General features: G+C 35.7%; 1 protein-coding gene across 1 annotated transcript in view; it reads right to left on the bottom strand.

Moving 5' to 3' along the window:
• Positions 1–7,108: 7,108 nt before the first annotated feature.
• Positions 7,109–20,842, bottom strand: part of SKAP2 (src kinase associated phosphoprotein 2) — a 197,566-nt gene continuing 183,832 nt past the window's right edge. The window contains exons 8-9 of the mRNA XM_017855973.1: positions 12,696–12,773; positions 7,109–7,296 (exon numbers count right to left, since the gene is read on the bottom strand). Of these exons, the coding sequence (XP_017711462.1) occupies positions 7,109–7,296; positions 12,696–12,773 (266 nt within the window). The remainder of the gene's footprint in view (positions 7,297–12,695; positions 12,774–20,842) is intronic.

Raw genomic sequence — 20,842 nt, 5'->3', positions numbered from 1 at the left:
TTGTTAAATGAATAAACTCCATTCATACATAAAGTTCCAGTTCAAGTTCCATTTCCTATGAATCTTTCTTTACTTACTTACTCCAGTATTTACTGACTTCCCTTTTTTCTGGGATTCTCCAGGACTACAACACTGATACCCTACATTGTGTTTTATTGCTATTATCTATTCTATGCATTGGTCTTTTCTTCGACTTAATTGCAGTCTCCTTGAGTAACAGTTTGTGGCTTTTCTGGATCCTGCTCAAAATAGTACTTTGCATGAGTGTTCACCAAATATTTGATTAGAAAATGAAATAATTTTGACCATCTATACAAGATTTAATTATGTAAAAGATACTGTCAATAACATGGCTCACTGTTTAGAACTGGGATGTGATAATTACAATTAACCTCTGATATAGAAAAGAAGTTAAAGTCCTAATCAAGTCCCACTTAAGTGTAGCAAAGTAGAAAGAGAAAAGGCTTTAGGGTCAGACCTGTATTGATACCTGGAGAAGGCACTTAATAGCTGCGTATCCTCAGATAATTTCCATGATAACCTTACTGGGCATCAGTTTCCTCATCTGTAAAATTATAACATCATGTATTTCACAGGGCTATTATATTAATTATATGTGTGAAAGCATATTAAGTACCTAGAACAGGACATTGTAAATGCTCAATAAACACTTTTTCATTCCCTCTTCCCATCCCTGCCCACTAATTGGTATAGCAAAGTATTATGGCAACAACAACAAAAAAAAAACAGAGTACTTTGGGATGCACTATAAGGCAATCTGATTTTTATGAGCAGGTCTCCACCCTGCTCTTCCAAAAATAATCTTATCTTCCAAAGAGAACAAGTATTTGAGGAATATAACATTTTATTTATTACAATTTTAACTGGTTGTTCCTTTTTTTTTTTTTTTTTTTTTGAGATGGAGTCATGCTCTGTCACCCAGGCTGGAGTGCAGTGGTGCGATCTCAGCTCACTGCAACCTCTACTTCCCGGGTTTAAGTGATTCTCCTGCCTCCGCTTCCCAAGTAGCTGGGACTACAGGTGTGCACCATCACACCCAGCTAATTTTTCTATTTTTAGTAGAGACAGGGTTTCACCATGTTGGCCAGGTTGGTCTCGAGCTCCTGACTTCAAGTGATCCTCCCGCCTTGGCCTCCCAAAGTGCTGGGATTACAGGAGTGAGCCAAAACACGTGGTATGCTGGTTGTTCCTTAATAGCTGAATACTCAGTGATGAACATCTGTCACTTATCTATAATTTACTAAACATCTACCCAAACTTTTCTTAATCAGTAGTCTAGTCTCTATGCTGAATGATTTCCCTGGAATATCTAGCTCCATGTTCTAAAGGGATGAGGAAGAAGACATCTCAAAAGAGTGAAAGTATGCCATACACACTGAGGGAGTTCCTGATTTTCAAGGCTGAAATCATGAATTGTTCAACTGAGAATTTAAAAAAATATATCAACATAGTGCTTTTCTTTAAGGTTTTGTTTTGCTGCTGCCAAACTCTTGGTTATTCATGCTGAAGTAAATCACATAGGCCTTGCAGGTGGGCTCCTTTCCAAAGCAGCCCTCTCCACTGCCACCTCTGCTCACCTTGCCTCTCTGACACTGCCTTCTGGCTTTTCCTGTACCTCTCAGGCCATTGCAAGGGCTGAAGCTGCCAGCCTGCCTCCTGTAAGTACCTTTTGCTTTCATCTGCCAACATTTTTCTGGAATGTTTCCTCCAATTGATGTAAGAGAAAGTAGGGAAGTACTTAAGCATGTTGTTCACAAATAGATAACATGAGGAGTCCTATGAGTAGAACTAGAACATTTTCTGACATGGTGTTGTGTCCATAAACTGCTTTTCACTACTAGGAGGAGATGGGTACTAAATAGGAGGTTGGCCTGGTTAATGTTTCCACTGTGCCCTAGACCATACATCTATACTGACAACATACAAACTAAATGTCATCAGACCAAACAAATGCAAGCACGAATACAAACACTACTTCTTATCAAAAGGCTATAAAATATAACATTTTGGAGCTAGCTTAGTGTCAACAATGCATGTCCCATATTCAGATGTCCTAGTTACTCTGCAGCAGTTGGCCATGCTATTTGTGGCACACTGGGTCATATGGTTACAAATGAAAAACTAAGACAGCTAAAAAGTAACTTATTTCCCTCTGCCAGTAGAGCGCAACAAGACTTGCATTTATTAGCATAGGTTTGAAGCCAAGAAAAGCCACAGTAATTTAATCTTTACATTCTTACAATGAGAAGCAAATGGTCAATGACAGTCACGATTCACCAATCACTGGAAAAAGTCAACCAGATATAGAAGGAGGTACAGCTTGAAACTCCAACCAATATACACCAAAAAGTACCCTTTTGTTGTACATTGGTGACCACAGTCTTCACCTACATTTCCTGTGTTTGACTTAATAAAAAGTTTCTCAAAGGCTGCAAAGCTAGTCGCATATGCCCTAGACTAGATAAAATATTCCAGAATTCTTAACTCTCATTTTTCTTTTAATATCATAGTGTGCCTCTTTTCTGAAGTGCAGCTTGCCTGTTATTAAATCTCTAAAAATAATTTATTGCTTTAAAAGTAAGTATAAGAATGTGGTTAGCAATTTATTGATGAGTACAGATTGAAAGATAAACTAACCGAGGACAGAAATCCAGAAGAGCAAGATAGAATAACATAATCAAAAAGGCATTTGGGACCTCGGAATATACCTATTGCTATATAATCTGGATCCTGCTATTAAAATGATAAAATTTCACAAACATGCTTCTAGGAAAATACTATTAGCTATAATATTATGTCCCTGTTTTATTTAGTGGTAGTAAAAATGAAATGAAAACTAATAAAAATAGTTAGCATTATTTTAAACAACCCAATTTCTTAAGGAAATACAGGTTTTCTATCTCAAATATGATTTCCCCCTATCAAATGAATCTGAAACCAATTATTAATTCATTAACAATGCAACTGTCATTAAAATCACAAATTCTGCTTTCATCAGTCTTTATAAATTTGCTCCATTTTTTAAGAGAAAAAAGAGATTTCCAAATCTCTATTGAACTACTGAAGCTTTTAATTTTAACACATAAAAAAATAGCAGCCACCCTATGTGAACAGAAGTATAAAGCAAAAAGTTACTGGCTTGCCTTTTAAGGCAGGTGGTGTTTAGATTTATTATTAGTGAGGTTCAAAGGTGAAACCTAAGAAAATGCTGGACACTTTGAAGGAGGGGCTATCTCAGCCAGGGGTCACATGATAGCTGCTAATTGGAAAATGTTAAAAAGGGAAGGGGAAAGGGCACAGTTATCTGCCTACTCTTCTTTCTTTATTGCAACATTTGATTTGCACCGGAAGAAAAATAAAAAATAAAGGCTAAGGTTTGTATAACTTTCAAAAGAGGTCTAAAATAAATAAATCACCCCCAGGTTGACTGAGCACAGCTAACATTCCATCGAGGCTTTCTTGCAAAACAGAAGACAATATATTGAATTTTCAAATAAAACTATATTTCTATAGTGATTTTAAGTGAAAACAACCTAATCCCCAAGCTAGTTAAATGTTTTTCTGCCATTACATTTACAAAATTAAAACATCTGCCAGGCGCAGTGGCTCATGCCTGTAATCCCAGCACTTTGGGAGGCCAAGGCGGGCAGATCACCTGAGGTCAGGAGTTCCAGACTAGCCTGACCAAAATAGTGAAACCCCATCTCTACTAAAAATGCAAAAATTAGCTGAGTGTGGTGGCACACGCCTGTAGTACCAGCTACTTGGGAGGCTGAGGCAGGAGAATCGCTTAAACCTGGGAGGCGAGGGTTGCAGCGAGTCGAGATCGTGCCATTGCACCCCAGCCTGGGCGACAGAGTGAGACTCCATCTCAAACAAACAAACAAACAAACAAAAAATAAAATTAAAACACTCTTCATTATAATGCATAGGATTTTATTTCTTGTGTTGCCTAAATGTTAATTTATATTGAAAGTATGCATCTTTTCTTAAACTATTTTGTGTTGCCTTTTTAAAGAATATTTTCAGAATTGACACACTTCTAGAGGATAAATCAAACAGTGATAATTTGGTATTTCAAATTATAAATGAGTCCATTAGTAAAAGAAAGCTGCATATCTTTAAAATCTTTTAAATTGTCTTATTTATTATTAATAGACAAGTCATGGCATTAATTTCTTTACAAAGTACACATTTTCTATATCTCTACAAATACTATTTCAGAATCCTTAAAATGTATTCTTCTTTATATATACAATTTCTATATTTAATTCAGAACGATGAACAAAGTTTTTCATGACTAATGCTAATAATTTATTGACATGAAATAGGAAAGTAATAACCCATAGCTGGATTTAAAGTTGAATTTATGACACCATTTTGATTGTGTACAATAGCTGCAATTACCTGCACCACTCATTCTGAGCCACTAGATGGTGTGAAAAAATAAACTGAAAGGTAAAATTTCACCCCATCATCACAAAATCTAAATATAACTCTGAGAAACTCAAACACATTGCGAGGCATCTAAAAACTCTAGTGATTTCTATACTAATTGTACTTAATTTGTAATAATATCAAGCATTCAAAATTGCAGTTATTCACATATTAAATGAATTTATGGTATTAACTTACAGTCTGAGTTTGCCAAAGTTTTGATAAAACTGGAACGCCAAGTCAATAAAGACTACTAGAAAGTCTCAAGAGATTCCTAGCTGAATCTGTCTGAAGGAAGGTGGGGAAGTAAGTCTTCACAAACATATACTCAACCCAAAGCAACCTGTCTACTCGCAGCCAAGATACCCATCAATAGCCCAGAATATGTCCAAATCTCATCAAGGGAAAGCTAAATGTCCTCTCCTTTTTACCCTCACCAAGAGTTACCAGGTTGATTCCACTAGGTCCACAGCTGGGTAATGATGAACACTTAACCTTATTCAGCCAAAGGTAATAATGTGCTGGCTAACACGGTCTTCTTTCTTGGCTCTTTTTTCAACCACCAAAATGAACCCTGGGTAGATTACTCATCTCTAGAAGGCCCTTAATAAATATGATCATGATGGTGAAACTTCAAGCCTTGCAAAACACTGGCAGAGGAAGTACTTTTGATCAGCTCTCTCCCAAATAATAGCATTTAAAAATGTTAGATGGAAGTAAGTGCTTTCCATGGGCTGGAACACCTTTAACCTTTGTTCTCCAATCAGGCTTCACAAATAAAATTAGTTTACACAAAATAGGAACTGCCTCCTTTGGAATCCTAAAAGTATGATACACACCTATGATTATACTTTTAATTTCATGTTAACCAAAAATTTTTTCCTGAGGCAACAGTAGAAATAAGTAACGCCTATGGTTGCTTGTTTCACAGCCAGTTCTGGAACCTAGGCTTTCAGCAACAAAGACAACCTGATTCAAAAAGAAGGTTTTACACATAGATCCACATGGGCTTTATAAATTTCATATTTACAAAAGGAGTATAATGGCTATATGCCGCTCACTCCTATAATCTGAACTTGCAAGTGAAATCTAATCAACGTTTTAGTTTTATACACAATTGCAGCTAAATTGGTTTTAAAAAGACTGTGAGCTATATAAATTTAGGAATGGTTCCAAGAAAGTTTCTTGACAGGACCTGAAACTAATCAGTTTGACTTCTTTATTAAGTAATTAACTCAAAAAGCTGTCATCCTAACTCAGGACAATTTAATGCTCAATAACAGACTTAATCAAGAGTTGTGACGTAACTATAGCATCCAAGAACCTAAAACATCTTTCTGGAACAACAGTAACAAAATCCCATGCTAATGAGCAGAAGACTGAGAGAAATAAAGTGACCAGCCTTAACTTTGGGCACCCTAAGTAGCAATTATCCCAGTTGGCTTTATTTATTTTATCACAGTTGTCAGAATGGGTCCTGGCACACTGCAGGTGCTTTATGATGGATGGATGGAAGGAAGGAAGGAAGGAAGGAAGGAAGGAAGGGGCACAGGAAAGAAAACAAAGGAAAAAGCACTGGTCTGGGAGTCAAGACACAGCTCAAGTCATGACTCTGGCATTTTCTTAACCCAAGTTCCTTCATCTATAAAACCAAGAATTAGATTATCATCATGGAGACTCATCACTGTAACATTCGATGATTCTCTGTGTTATGATTTTATGCACCAGCCATCTAATGTTAAAATTCAGTATGTGGCCTTCTTTCCAAATTGTCTTCTGCATGTAACAAGTCATACCATCTCTCTGAAAAGTCCAAAATATTTCTCTAATCAAGAAAGAAGCCACATCAACCTTCTAGACTTATGATTTAACATTTTTCTAGCTATATTTCAATTGTTTTGTTTCTAAAGTAGTCTTGTAAGTAGACAGAGGGAAATTTTTAAATCCCCATATTACAATAGGGGAAATTAAAATACGAAAATTAAGGGAGCTCATATACATTACCAGAAGTATAATCACGATAAGAAACTTGACTTTTAGATCTAAGGACAAAAAGATTCTGAATAATCCAGTATTTTAAGAAGCAGATACAAGAATTTATATACACACATACACACACACACACACACACACACACACACACACACACACACATATATATATATAAAGACAGGTTTATAGAATTATACTTCGCCATTTTGTTTACAAATATAGTATGCTAAACAACTTAAAAAATTACCTAAGCCTGTCTGAATAGAAAAGCATTGCTTTTAAATTGCCGGAACACCCAATGTATTTACATAAAGATGAAAAACTTGTTCTATAAACATAGTGCTTCCAGTAGTGAATGGCAGACAAAATCAGAATAAGCACACAGAAGAATAAAAAGGAAGAGGAAAGAAAAACATAATAAATAATCTAATACATTACAATGTTAACTTTCACATAAGTATATTGTTTCTGGAGAAGGCAGTAGGTGGATGTCAGCCAAGGGCTGAAGTGATAGGTAAACACACTGCTAAGTTGAATCCTGTTATCTGATTGTGTTTAAAATTTGATTACATTTCACTTGACAAAATAATTAATTATTGTGAACTCCCAATTGTTAACAAGGACCTAGAAGAATTCCAATTGGCATTTTTCCCTAGCGCTATAAATCCAAATGCATTAAAAATCGAGCTTTGTATTCCCTCTTTACAAATGTCATTTTGGGGTATCTTCTTACCTTGCTAAGAATGTAAATCACATCACCACGCTTAAATGACAACTCATCAGAAAAAGCTCCAGTACAATCCCACAATCCCTGGTAAAAATTAGCATAATCAGTGCTCTTATCCCCTAGGAAGAAGAAAGAGAAAGCATGAATTAGGGCCTTCATGTAATAATCCCTCATTTCAAAATAAACCAATAGAAATTAAATGATGCCCCAGATCACCAAAAGTCTAAAAAAATTCTGTCCTGAGTAAATGAATATTTTATTACATCCACATGAATCCTATGCCTCGCTATCCTCTTAAGACCACTTGCAAAAAGATCCGATTTTGAATTTTGGCTTTTCTTTTTCTGCCTTTCATCTAAAATCTGTAATTGCTATATGCTGTCATCAAACCAGCACCTAAAAGTTGCTTCCCACTTATTTTAAAAAACAAACCTAAGCCCACTTGCAACATGTTTTGAAGATGTGTCTGCCACACTTCACAATGAGCAATATCCATGAGATGTGACAGGCTTTGTGAAATAACCATCTCACAGAATTTGAGACACTTCATGAAAATATTAATAGTAAAGGAGCTAATGTACAAATATAAAACCAAAACTAAGGAACCAAAATTAAAAAAAAAAAATACGAAACCCTAGAGCTGGTTAATGAAAGACAACTACGTGGAACAGTATAAAGAGTAATTGCAGCAATTCTCCTTAGGGACATTCGTACCCAAAGCCAAAGTTATCCTTGACATTTTTTAGCAACTTTGAAATTGCCAGTGTTGAAGCCGCATTTTTCAACAGATTTTTGTCAGCCCCAGTTTACGACATTAGGCTCTGAATAAACATGCAACATACACTGGAGTATCAGCTCATCCTTCTAACAGCATAAGCACAATGGATGTGATGTGCTCAAACTGCCATACAGACCATTAACTGATTGATTATTTAGCACTTTCCACTCTGTAATACCACAATAAATGGGTAATAAATGCTTTGTCACTTATATAGTGCGGATCTCCTGAAACACAGAACACAGTTACACACACTAGACGCTTTTGTTACACTAAGAACTGTTTCCTGTTTTTAATTTCATGATAATTGAATTTTGATGAGTTAACACAAAAAGAATGCAAGTAATATCAATAAGATGTCCGTGTGTTCACTAGCCAGGCAGAATATATACATGCTAACAACTTCCATTCCTGGAATGTCATCTTTGAATTCTGAGGGGATAACTGTGGAGACACATGCTGGACCAGAGTTGTCATCTCAGTATTGTTACATGGCTCTCAAACAGCAGACTTTTTGGTGATTCCAACACAACTAGTCACATTAGCATGTCATTAGGGTGTTCATCTTGTTACACATTTTTTGTGATTTATACAAAGTGTTAAGTTTACTAGAAAATTTTAAAATTCTCTTTAATATATGAAATATTTTAAGGCCAAAAAATGGAAAATCTGAATAATATGGAGTCTGAATATTTAGGAAATAGAATGCTACTTTTCTCTTATAAGAAAATAAAGATGGACTAGAAAATATACAACCTAGCAAAATCCCTCTATTAAATTTTGTCTCTTGTTTTCTAAGAATTAAAAAAGAGAATGAGGGACAATGGGAGTGAGGAGAGAAGGAGGAAGAGAAAGGAGGAGGCAGTGGGAGAGACAGATACTTTATTGACTTCTCCACACTAGCATTTGAGCACTCATCACATACCAGCAGGGATGTATACAAGCTTGGGAATGCAACCAAGAACTAACAATGCTTGTGGCCACTCTTCATTACATTTTTTTCCCCAAAGCATATATTAAGTAAATTCTAAAAACGGACACTAGAGGGCACTCCAGCCGGCCAGATCATTTCAAATATTGTCAATTTTTTTTAAAAGAAAAAAAATCACTTAATAATAAAGTGACTGATTTCCTTTAAAAACCACTTATTTAGACAAATAGAGATTTAGAAGTTGAAACATTCTAGTCAGATTAAATCAACTGGTAAATGGGTCAAATGCTGTGCCCCTTGCAGTCCGTCAGTGTCAGTTTAAAAGTCAGGGAATTAGAGCAAAGAGAGGATGACATCATTTCACATGCAAGGCCTTCCCCCACAGTAACTGGCCAGGAGGTAAAAGGATCTAAATGGCTGGTTTCTTTAGTCTGTCTTTCCCATGCTGCTCACCCTTAGGCTTGCTCCAAAAAAGTGGAAGAAACAAAACTTGGGCTAAAAACTAGAGTAGAGGTTTTGGCTTAGCTATGTTGTCCCATTGGGCTCCCCAGCTGTCCAGGCTGCTCTTCTGTTTTTCAGATTCACTTACAATAGTTTTTCATTCAATAGATTCTCAAAGGGGAGGGGAGAGAAAGAAGGAAAAGTATATGGTGATTTCTAACACATAATCCTTATCACTTTGGGGTCTCTCTTCCCTTCGATAATGCTTGCTGAAACTCCCATTAACACTAATGGGAGTTACAGGAGCACATGAGGGGAAGAGAGACCCCCACCGTGTGCAAGATGCATCTCTCCCTAGATGTGCATCATGAGCATTTCATTAAATCTCACTGCTGTAAAGAGGCAACAGAGCTAGCGATTTGGCAATACTGGGAAAAAGATGCATTTTCAACTGTGCTTTCTATAATCTTGATGATGATGTTACCCAAAGACCAACCTCATTTTTGCGTCCCATATGAGAGCTCTGTTAAAGAATAATTTGTTTATGTCACACAGCTACATACATGTATGATTTACTAGTCTATCTATTTCAGCATGCAATACTAGTTATAAAGCAGAAAAATCTTAAGTAGGGGGAAAAAACCCTGGCAGTATATATTTATTAGCCTTAGTCTCCCTCAGGGAAGTAATGTTTGAATTCTTGATATGAAATCTGGACACAAAAACTCAGGAACAGTCCTATTCCTTAGAGAGCAGTAATCTCCTCTAGCTTACTTTTTAAAATTTAAAGTGTAGCTAAACATACACAAAAAATTAAGCACAGACAGCCTCAAAAGCACAGTAGGTTTGCAAAAGTTAGCACTGTTCACCCCTAAACACTGAAAAATAATCCAGTTGAGATATGTATTTTTAAAGATGGGATGAGGCAAATGTCATAAACACATATTTTAAAGCACAAATTTATGTCTGGTTGTCTTTACTACATGGATTAATTTTCCTATTCTATCCACATCGTGATTTATATTTTCAAAATTACAGAAAAAAAACATTATGTTTCTTGTCCTGAGAAGCATGAATGATTAAAGGAAAAAAATTAATTAGCCAGCCTGTGAAAGATTAAAACAATGTTCTTACTCCTGCTTTTAAAAACATACAAGAAGAGATCATTGGGCAAAGCTAACAGAATTGTTATGAAACACGTAGACAGAGGAGATACTTTGCAAAGATGAAAAACATGATGACCACGGGTGAAACATATGAGAATAAGACAGTGGAGAATCTCTCCTTTGGTGTTACAAGGTTTAAAAACTATTTTAGAAAGGTAAACATATTCTATAATGTTCAACAAAATCAAATGGAATCTTTATTTTATATATATACTCACCCACGTACTGCAAGATATATAAGTTTGAACATGAAGGAACTTGTGAGAAACACAAGATTAATTTTGTTTTTGCTTACATACTTTACATTAGAAAAGTCTGTGGCGGGGGGTTTAGTAAAATCAGTCAATGTGAAAAATATATAACATTCTTGAGTAAGGTTAGAAGTTCATGTCATGTGATGCTCAGCAAGATAGTAATACCCTTGTCAACTCACTGCCCTGCGCGGCAAACAAACTTCTAGTGTTACATCTTTGACAGCCTAGGGAAGAGCAAAGGTCACTTCTATGCAAAAGCATTAAAACTGTTGCTTGAAAAGAATTTCATGTCACTAAAGATAAGAATTATTGTAGTGTTTTATAGCTATTGCATGAAAGGCTAGATCTATTTACTGCATTCCTTTGAGGAAAACTGATTTTTTTTCCTACCCTCAAAGGCAAAATTTGGGAGATGTTTACTTTAAAAGGGCTTTTGAAAACACAATTGCTTTAAGCCAAAATATTTGTATCTATGTAAGGACCATCTGTATGTATCCACTTTCTATACCAACACCGAAATTTTTTAAAAAAGAAAACTACATGTTTTTGGTAGAAGCTTCATGATACATAACCCAAAACATATATACTTAAATTACTATTGAACACAGTCCTCAAGGTTTCACTAAGCCTCAGTGTTTTATAGCTGCATTTTATAGGACTAGAGTGCTAACATGTAATGATTTTGTTCTCACTTCCTTTCTGAAAAAACACTAACCAAAACCTTTTGTAGCAACCTACTTCTGCTTTCCTGTCCAGGTCTAGAATCAGGCCTCTGTTTCCTTTCCACATGTCACAGTAGGAAGGACTCTGGAAAGCTACTTCCTGAACACACACTTCTTGTCCACCCGGCCTTGACAGCTTGAAAGAGTGATGTATGGACATATCAGAGAGGGGAAGGTGACCCTAACTCTAGCTTTTTGCAAGACACAGAGATGATATGGCAGACCTTGCCCCAGCTGACATGTGGCTATGAAGAGGTGTAAAGTCCTGATAAGAAGGCAGTCTTTCTCTTCTTTCCGTGTAAAATAATTGCTGGTTTATCAAAACTAACCTCATGCTTGCACTACAGATATGGTTTATCTCCTGCTATTTGGAAATAACAACAAGCAAGAAAAGTTGTCCATATCATGTGATTTTGCACAGAGTGTATGCAATTATTTTTCCAGTCTCATTCATAATTAGTACTTGGGGATATATGTGCCAAGTGGAAATGGATAAGGGAAACATCCTTCCTAGCCTTTTAGGCCACCAGTGTCCTTTTCCAATTTTTAAGCTGCTGTCACTGGACTCTGGCATTTCTTACCCAATTCATTTGCTTTCTGTGTTAATCATATGCAATGAAGATATGCATGGCCAACATTTAAACAGGCTGCAGATCAATTAGCGGTCTTAAGTTTATCTGATTTTTATCAAAGAAGACAGAGCTGTGGGTCGATTGTCAGAGCCTGTGTCAAGTTGACCTTTTCAGAGATGTCTACATTGCCAGTCCCCTGGGCAACTTGTTGTCCCCTGTTAGTCTCTGAATGGCAGAAGTCTGTTCTGCTCAAGCACAAAGTATACACAGATGTCTATATTATATTCTTATAGGTTTGACAGCAACTGCATGTTGTATCTATAAACTGTCCTTTAGCAGTGACACTTCCTCAATGATGATAAGCTAATTTATGCAACTAAATCTCCTTTGTGCAGAAATGAAAGCTAATTGAGTCATTACAAAGTAATTCAGGAAGGAATACCTTGTATAAATTGGCTTACTTTATAAATCCTTCTCAAGTGGTTTTCATGCATCCTAAATGGGACTAAGCAGCTTATCAGCTATAAGATACCCAGGCCAAACAAGCCAACTTTGGGGAGCTGTGTAAACATCTTTAGAACAGTAAGAACGTGGGTAAAATGAAAGTGAACAAAAGCAAAATAAGGTTTGCCAAGAAGCTACACAATTCATTACCTGAGGTGTGATGAACACTATCCTGACTCATCTTCCTTTGTTCTTCCACTTTCACCGGAGCACTGTCCTCTTCTTCTTCTGTAAATAAACATTATCAATGGCACACTGAAGGGTTTTCTCAGGGATAACAATACAGTACTCACTCCATTTTAAAAGCCGAACTAAAAGTTTATAACACATAAACATTATTTTTCAAAGAATAAAACAATTCAAGATTCACATTCCTTTTTCAACAATCTAACACTGAATAAATAAAATACTAGCTACTGCCAAATAGCAACCTTTCCAACTGGCTTGGCAAAATTTAAGATACGTACTAATACACTGCATGTTTTGTTTTAAATACTTTTAGAAACTCATCTGGAACAATCTTAATTTCAGGAAAGCCCCTAAATCCAGTAAAGTAACACCCAGCATTATACTGATACACCACATTATACTGTGTGGCAGGAGTATCATATATAAAATCATGGTCCCTAAAACATCATATAGCAAGGAGAAAATGTGTGATTAAAAATGCAGTTAACCTATAAATCATTTACTGAGTATCATATAATTTCATGTTTTCTCACTTAATCTTCACAGGAAGATACTATAAGGATCCTCATCCTTAGAGGTAATTCCCTGAAAATTACACCGAGGACCTATTATGTGTCATATACAATGGTGGATGTTAAAATCTCATAGACAAATAATTTTTAATCCTCATTCTACAGACAAGTATATTTTTAGAGACTCAAAAGGTGAAGTAACTTCCAAAGTGTGTCATTCAAACTTAAGTTTGTGATTATAAAGTCAATGTTCTTTATCCTACATATAATCAGTGCTTTATTTACATTTGTTCCACATTCACCTATACCATTCCTTCCCCAAATTATGCAAAGAAATAAGATAAAATTAAATGAGAAGAGTTTTAAATAGACTTAATAAACTAATTATTTTACATGAAGAAAATGTTTATTACATAATTTTCCTCACCTAAGGATTTACATACAAACCTAGAAATACTTAAGGCAGGACATATAAACAAATGGCATGCCAAAGAAAAACTGGATTCAAAGATAATCAATTCCAAGAAAACTCCTAAAACTTTAAAGAAAAATATGCAAAATATATAAATGTAGCCATTGTAACTATTCAATCAATCAATCGATCAATCAATCAATCTTCATTGGATATTAACTAAGTGTAAGACAGAGGGGATCTACCAAGGAGGTAAAAGTAACAGGAAGCCTCTGCTCACAGGAAGCTGACAGCACAGATGGGACAGAAGACAAGCTCTAAAGGAAAACAGGCTGAAGGGGCCTAAACCTGACAGTGAGGCACAAAGTACTAAAGAAATGCAGCAGAGAAACCACCCAACTAGGGAGTACCACGGAAGGGATGGAGAGAGTTTAAATAAGGAGAGAGGGTAAGAAGGGTATTTCCAGAGGGATAGGTATGATCTTTAAAAGAAAAAGGCACATTCACATTCATTTTGACTAAAGAATCTGGTACACATAGGGGAAGAGCCAGGTAGGAGTTACGCTCATAGTTTGGACCAGCTGTTGAGGGGCCATGAACGTCTTGTTATGGACTGTAGGCTGTTATTTGGTGGGCAATAAGAGCCTTAGAAGGTTTTTTGAGCAGACAAAGGGCAGGACTGAAGCAACGCTTCAGAAATGGACATCTGATCCCATTGTCTCAGATAGCATAAAGAAGGGGTGAGGAGAGAGACTACTGTGGACAAAGGGGAAGGAAGTCCTGAACTGAAGGGGCAAAGGAAATGGAAAGGAGATGGTTATGAGAGGTAAAATAACTAGAATGGATAAGTTTCGTGCCTGAATGTGGAGGCATGAAGGGGAAAAAAAGAGCAACCAAGGATGGCTAAGGTTTTGAGCTTAGTTAACTGAGAAATGGGCACATTATTACTAAAAGAAGGACAGCCAAGATAATCTATCTTACCGAGGAACACAAGGAGTTGAGGAATTTAATGTATTGGTGGGGTAAACCAGAGAACATGTCTGGGCAACTGCAAAGTATGGTAGAGCAGTCAGGACTATAGGTAGAAATTTAGGAGTCTCCTGAAAATTTTAAATGGGGATGAATCAAAATCAGCATTTCAATCAAGCTTGAGGGTAGCTGTACTTACACCACAAACAGAACTGTTCTGAATTTCTGTAACTCAATTCAAAAAAAATACTGACAGCTCCAATATAAGGGACGCCTGAAAATATCTGGCATTTTATTCATATTGTTAAACCTAACACTGACAATTTAATAGAAGACCTAATAAAAGTATACTACTTTTTTAAAAGTATCCTATCTCTTTTCTTTTAACAATAGTTACCTCACTTATGCCAAACCTCAAAAGCTAGTTTTAATAAATGGGTTAATACGGTGTTTCCACATAAGGTTTTAAAGGTAGAAGGGACGTTTACAGTCATTATTCCAACCTACTCATTTTATTGACAGATAATTTTGTAAAAGGAGAAAGCTTTCCTTACTTTTCACACTTTCTTTCCATAGCACCCACTCCCCTTTTAATTCAGTCACAAATTCAATAGTAAGAAGTAAATTAAAAAATGGATAAAGACACTTGTCCTCAGTCAAAACCTATAACCGCATCAATACAATAAGTACTATTCGTGACTTTTAAGAAGAGACCGTGGGGGCCGGGCACGGTCACTCATGCCTATAATCCCAGCACTTCGGAGGCCCAGGCGGGTGGATCACCTGAGGTCAGGAGATCAAGACAAGCCTGGCCAATATGGCGAAACCACATCTCTATTAAAAATACAAAAATTAGCCTGGCGTGGTGGCAGGCGCTTGTAATCCCAGCTACTCAGGAGGCTGAGGCAGGAGAATTGCTTGAACCCGGGAGGCGGAGGTTGCAATGAGCCAAGATCGTGCCACTGCACTCCAGCCTGTGCCACAAGAACGAAGCTCCATCTCAAAAAAAAAAAAAAAGAGACAGTGGGATTTAGATTTTACCACCCAAATCAGCATCAACATATAAAAATTCATTACAATACTTAATGAAAAAACTCTGCTCTTTGACAAAGTTAACAATGAATTTAGAAGTATTTGTTACTATGAATTTTTTATTAAAATTTAAGTGCCAGTAACACGTACTCTGGATTGTATACTGGTGACAGAGAGCTTTGTCCTTAGAAATATGCATTCTTAAATTATCAGAATAATGATATTAAAAGTATTTACTTAAGAATTAATGTTTACTATAATATATCCAAATTGAAATCCATGTTAGATGCCATTTAATAAGCAGATTTTAGAGGATGAGATGCTCATTAAGGACACTTCCTTTTCCTTTTAAACCTGGTAGTGATATTTTAAACCAAAGCCTTACGCATTTCATGTGTCAATTTTCTTAACAATATTTAAACAACTCATTTTATCTTGGCTAACAATACAAACAGCTTCCATATAAAAGATAACAAAATCAAATATGGTGTATGTTTTTGAATTTTAGGCAGGGGAAAAAACCTCAGACTAAACCTTGAATAGAACTTGGCACAAAGGAGATGTTCGAGAAATACAGAGTGAACAAATGGATTAAAAAAATCATAAAATAAATCTTAACATATTCATTTATTAATAGAATAAAGCTCTTAAAAATATGTAAGAACGAGGGACCAAAATTCTACGCAATAATCACCTTCATATTAGAAATGTATACATTCACATGCTTCTTTATTTAGGTTTGTTATTAAATATGTATTATTTTGGTGTTGAGGCACAATGTCATTGTACAACACTAATTAATACCTCAAATAGTCAATGTTTGTGAGTTAATATATTCCATTCAACATTTTAATAACAGTAAACAAAAACAGCTCAGCTATGCAGTAAAATCCATCAAACCACACAGATGGTTATAAGGTTTTCATTATGTGGTTTCCATAGCAATCATATTGCAAATCTGGAAGCTTCTTGCAAATAAGCAGCTTGTATTTACATGCCTCTCAGCTGCAGCACAAAACTCTTCAACATGTGAAATTATTATTCCAATCACACATTGTTAGAAGAATCATCAGGAGATTTTTTTTTTTTTTTAACAGGATGAAAATAACAGTAAAATGAGCTAAGTGCAGAAGAAAATTCAAACATAGTCACACGTTTACTAAACTGATCAGTGAGAACAGTAGAAATGTTCTGGTAGTCATCAAAAGGTTTTAACCTGTCAAAAATATGAAACTTCCAGGAGCAATCAGATCCTGCAGAATTAAAAAAAAAACATAAACTGCACCCACCCCTCTTTTTAATAGATATTTGGCCTTCTCTCTGAGTTGAGCAGAGAGGAAGAATGGCAAATAGTTTGAGTCTTCCCAAATCTTTTTAGCATTTAAGAAAAAGCTTACTGTGGGAAAAGTCATGGCCCTTTTTTCCCCCTTTTAACCTATTTAATTTACAAAATTGATCCAGCTCCGTAACAGATGGATTATTACCCCAATAAGGACTGCAAATCTGTCTAGCTATGAAGTTTTTACAAAATGGGCATTTATGGCTTACTAATGTTCTTATCTTTAGGATAAATAACCAAAAAGAAGAGTTATAAGCCAATGGCACCATTTAGCTGACACTGCTTGAAAAAGGGTTGAAGACAATTTGTTAGCACCAACTCAAGGTATACGATGTTCACATCAAGGCTGAGGACTGATTTTATCATCTCTTCCAGGGAGAAGAGGAAGACAATATAAAAAAATCTCTGACTTACAAAATGATCACCTTTCTCACTAAGCACCCTCAGAAAACAGCTTTACTAAGTTATAATGTATTTTAAAACATGAAACACAGAATCAAAAGTTAAGCTCTGAAATAAAGTTTGGTTTTAGATCTCTATCTGTCCAGGCATTATTTATGTATTATATATTTTTTCTCAGGAAATGTGAATATTTATTGCTTAAATGTTCACATTACATGCATTTATATTCATTATGTAACTAAATCCTCCAACAATTCTATGAGGTAATAATAAGTACTTTTATCATAACCATTTTATGAATATGAAAAGTGAATTTATGGAGCCTGAATAACTTGTCAAGGTTCACACATCCAGTTATTACATAAGCTGGGATTTTAACTTTAGGCATATGCCTTAACTCTAAGCCACAGTGTCTCTTCCTTTATTTTCATTAAAATCTTCAATTTACAGGTGGATTGCTTTCTAAAATTTTACTTAAAATATTGTCTGTTTGTGGACTTTGAAAACATTTTCACATAGATGAGCAGGTTCTATACTATCATAGCATTGTATCTGAAGTACATCTTAAGCAAACTTTTTAGTGCTGATTTAGAAACAATTGCAACCAGGGGTGCCCAAAATATATGGTCTTCTTTCTCTCCTCCCAGTTTCCCTTCCTCACTTCTAGCTTTTAACACACTTCTCTGTTCCTAAAGTTACACACTATTTGGGCATTGCACACAAGATGCCCCTGAGTGGGAGATGGAAGAGGTGACGTGGAGGAACAGAGGACGCCACTGGCTAGTCCTAGTGGTAAAATGTAAAAGACAGAAGTGCTGGGAGGATTTACACAAACAGCACCCCACCCGCTCTTCTCTCCCATGACCTGTGGCAAGCCACAAAAGCTGGAAGAAGGGTTGGAAAAGTTAGATTCGAATCTAAGGGGTATAGGCAAAAGATTCAAATTTATGACAGCAAGGGAAAGTGAGCTCCCCAAGGGTCTATAAATCCAGAATTATTGGTAATATGAAGGATTTTTATATTATTATATTTTATTATACTTCTAAAGGACTGTTCTGTCTATTCAATAGACTATTATTTTACAGCAACAAAATACATATTTTTAAAAAGATATAAACATGTGCCTTTTAGCATTATACAAACTTCAAAATGAATGGAAGGATAAAGATGACTGAAATAGCATGGTTAGAGTCATGTTTACTCTTATGGAAATTTGGCAAAGTGGGGCCTATTGTTACAGCTCTGTTACTCACATAAACTGGACACCGCTTCTAATTCTTAGTGTTATCTCTGTACTTCAAAGTAGGAGGAGTAAGTCTATCCCATAGCACTTTGAAGAAGGATTGGGGGAAGACAACGAGATAACCAAACTTCTCAGTGGAAAAAATGAAGAATTAGTATGCTGTATCAAGTTTATTACCTTAGGAACTAGGAGTTTTACAACAATTTATTAATTAAGCAACCCGGAAGGTTAATGTGATATAAAATAAGCAACAGTTTTTCAACCACAAAATCTAATTTTCACCTTTGACATTCTATTATTATAAGGTTTAATATGAAAAGGTTATCACTACACTTCAAAAGCAAAAGGAAATACCATTGTAGTAAATTTCTGTACTATGACATTAAAATTAATAATTTAAATACAAATCTGCTTTAGGAGGGCCAAGGCAGGAGGATCGCTTAACAGTTTGAGTTTATAGTGAGCAAAGATCAAGCCATTCCATTCTGGCCTGGGTGACAGAGCAAGAGCCTGTCTCTAAGAAAACAAAATAAAACAAACAAACCCATACACACACAAATCGGAAAATGCGAAAATAATAATTTTTCACATAGACATATTTGTTAACATCATGATTGGGATGTTGAGGAAAAAACTTGAACTCAAGCAAAGATCTCATTTGACAGAGTCAGGACAAAAAATCTTAGAAGGGAAAGAAACCTTAGATAGAATCTCGTTCTGTTTCCTCTTTTCATAGAAGACGAGGTAAACTGTGGGTGCTGAATGACTGGACCAAGGGCACACAGCTTGCACACTGTACCCTTCTGCCTGAAACTGGCTTCTATGCACTGCAGATATTTCTGAAAAAGTTATCTGCTGCTCGAGAAGTACTCCTTTGTTTCAGGAGCAGTCTTGTATACACTTGATCATCTACAGGCAATTAGGCAATTATGGCAAACAGGAACGTATATAGATTAAAAACAAAGTTTTCATAGGTCAGATTTGGTTGGTCAGAAGCGACTGTGAGTTAGAAAATGATCCCACTCCTAAAAAGTACTAGGTATTAGGAAGTTATGAAATGGAGCTCCTTCTTGTCCCACTGAATTATTCACTATATAATAAAATTCTCCTTTACAGCCCACATTCTTAGCTTTTATTAAAGTTTATAACAAATTCTGTAATTCTAAAATTCTTTTAGTCCAGGAAAGTCTGAATTCATTTATTTTTCACTTATAGTAACCTCTGTCTGGCTCTGGATTTCTGATACAATTACAGCTCATTGTTTTCATTTAAAATAACCCTTTTTCTTATTATTCTTGTTACAAAAGCAATACCTACTCATTGCTGAAAGTCAGAAAATAGAGATAAACAAAATCAATCAATCAATCAATCAATCAATCAATCATCTATGATCCAAGCATAACCACTATTAACACCTTCTTCTAGGCTACCTTTATTCAGCTACTGCTTTTTCTTAATTCTTATTTTACATAAAATACCCCAAATGCATATGTATTCACTGTCCCCATACATTTCTTATCCCAAATGTATATATGCATTTCATTGTAAACTGTTTTGAATCCTTTTTTAGAAAGTAAAATACTTCATCTCAATTTAGATTTTTTTGGCTTGCTTTAAATTTTACTAGATTAAAAAAATAGTATCTAGTGATAAATAGGTTGATGTTATGATTATTTGATTGTAATGTGGCTGTCTTATCAGTGTCTACAACTGCCTACTATAACCTCTGGAAAAACAGCTGATATATGGATGCAGAGCTCATTTGTTATAGTCTTTTGCTCTGTTTCCTCTGCTTGCCTATGCAAATATACCCTTTCTCATCATATGCAGTGCATCTTAACCTCATTTTCAAGAGCCCAAGAAAGAAAAGCACAGTTTCATAGAAAGAACCATCACCATTAGACTTACTGGCTCCACATCCCTTATACCAGCAGTGCTTTCCAAGATGTGTTTGCAAGGTGGAGGGTCTGTGGGGTCAAAGCTATTTTCATAATAATACTAAGACATTATGTGTCTTTTTCACTATGTTAACATTTGCACTGATGTTGCAGAGCAATGATGGGTAAAACTGCTGACACCTTAGCATAAATCAACATAGTGGCAGCAAACTGTCATTGTATTCTTCACTGCCCTGCACTGGCATAAAAGGAAAAAAATGAAAGAAGTCAGTTGCGCTAAAGAATGTCCTTGATGAAACAG

This window comes from Rhinopithecus bieti, unplaced genomic scaffold (genome assembly GCF_001698545.2).
Source record: "Rhinopithecus bieti isolate Rb0 unplaced genomic scaffold, ASM169854v2 scaffold_40559, whole genome shotgun sequence".
Classification (NCBI taxonomy): domain Eukaryota; kingdom Metazoa; phylum Chordata; class Mammalia; order Primates; family Cercopithecidae; genus Rhinopithecus; species Rhinopithecus bieti.
The sequence above is the reverse complement of the archived record's forward strand: the minus strand, read 5'-3'. Positions and strand labels throughout refer to the sequence as shown.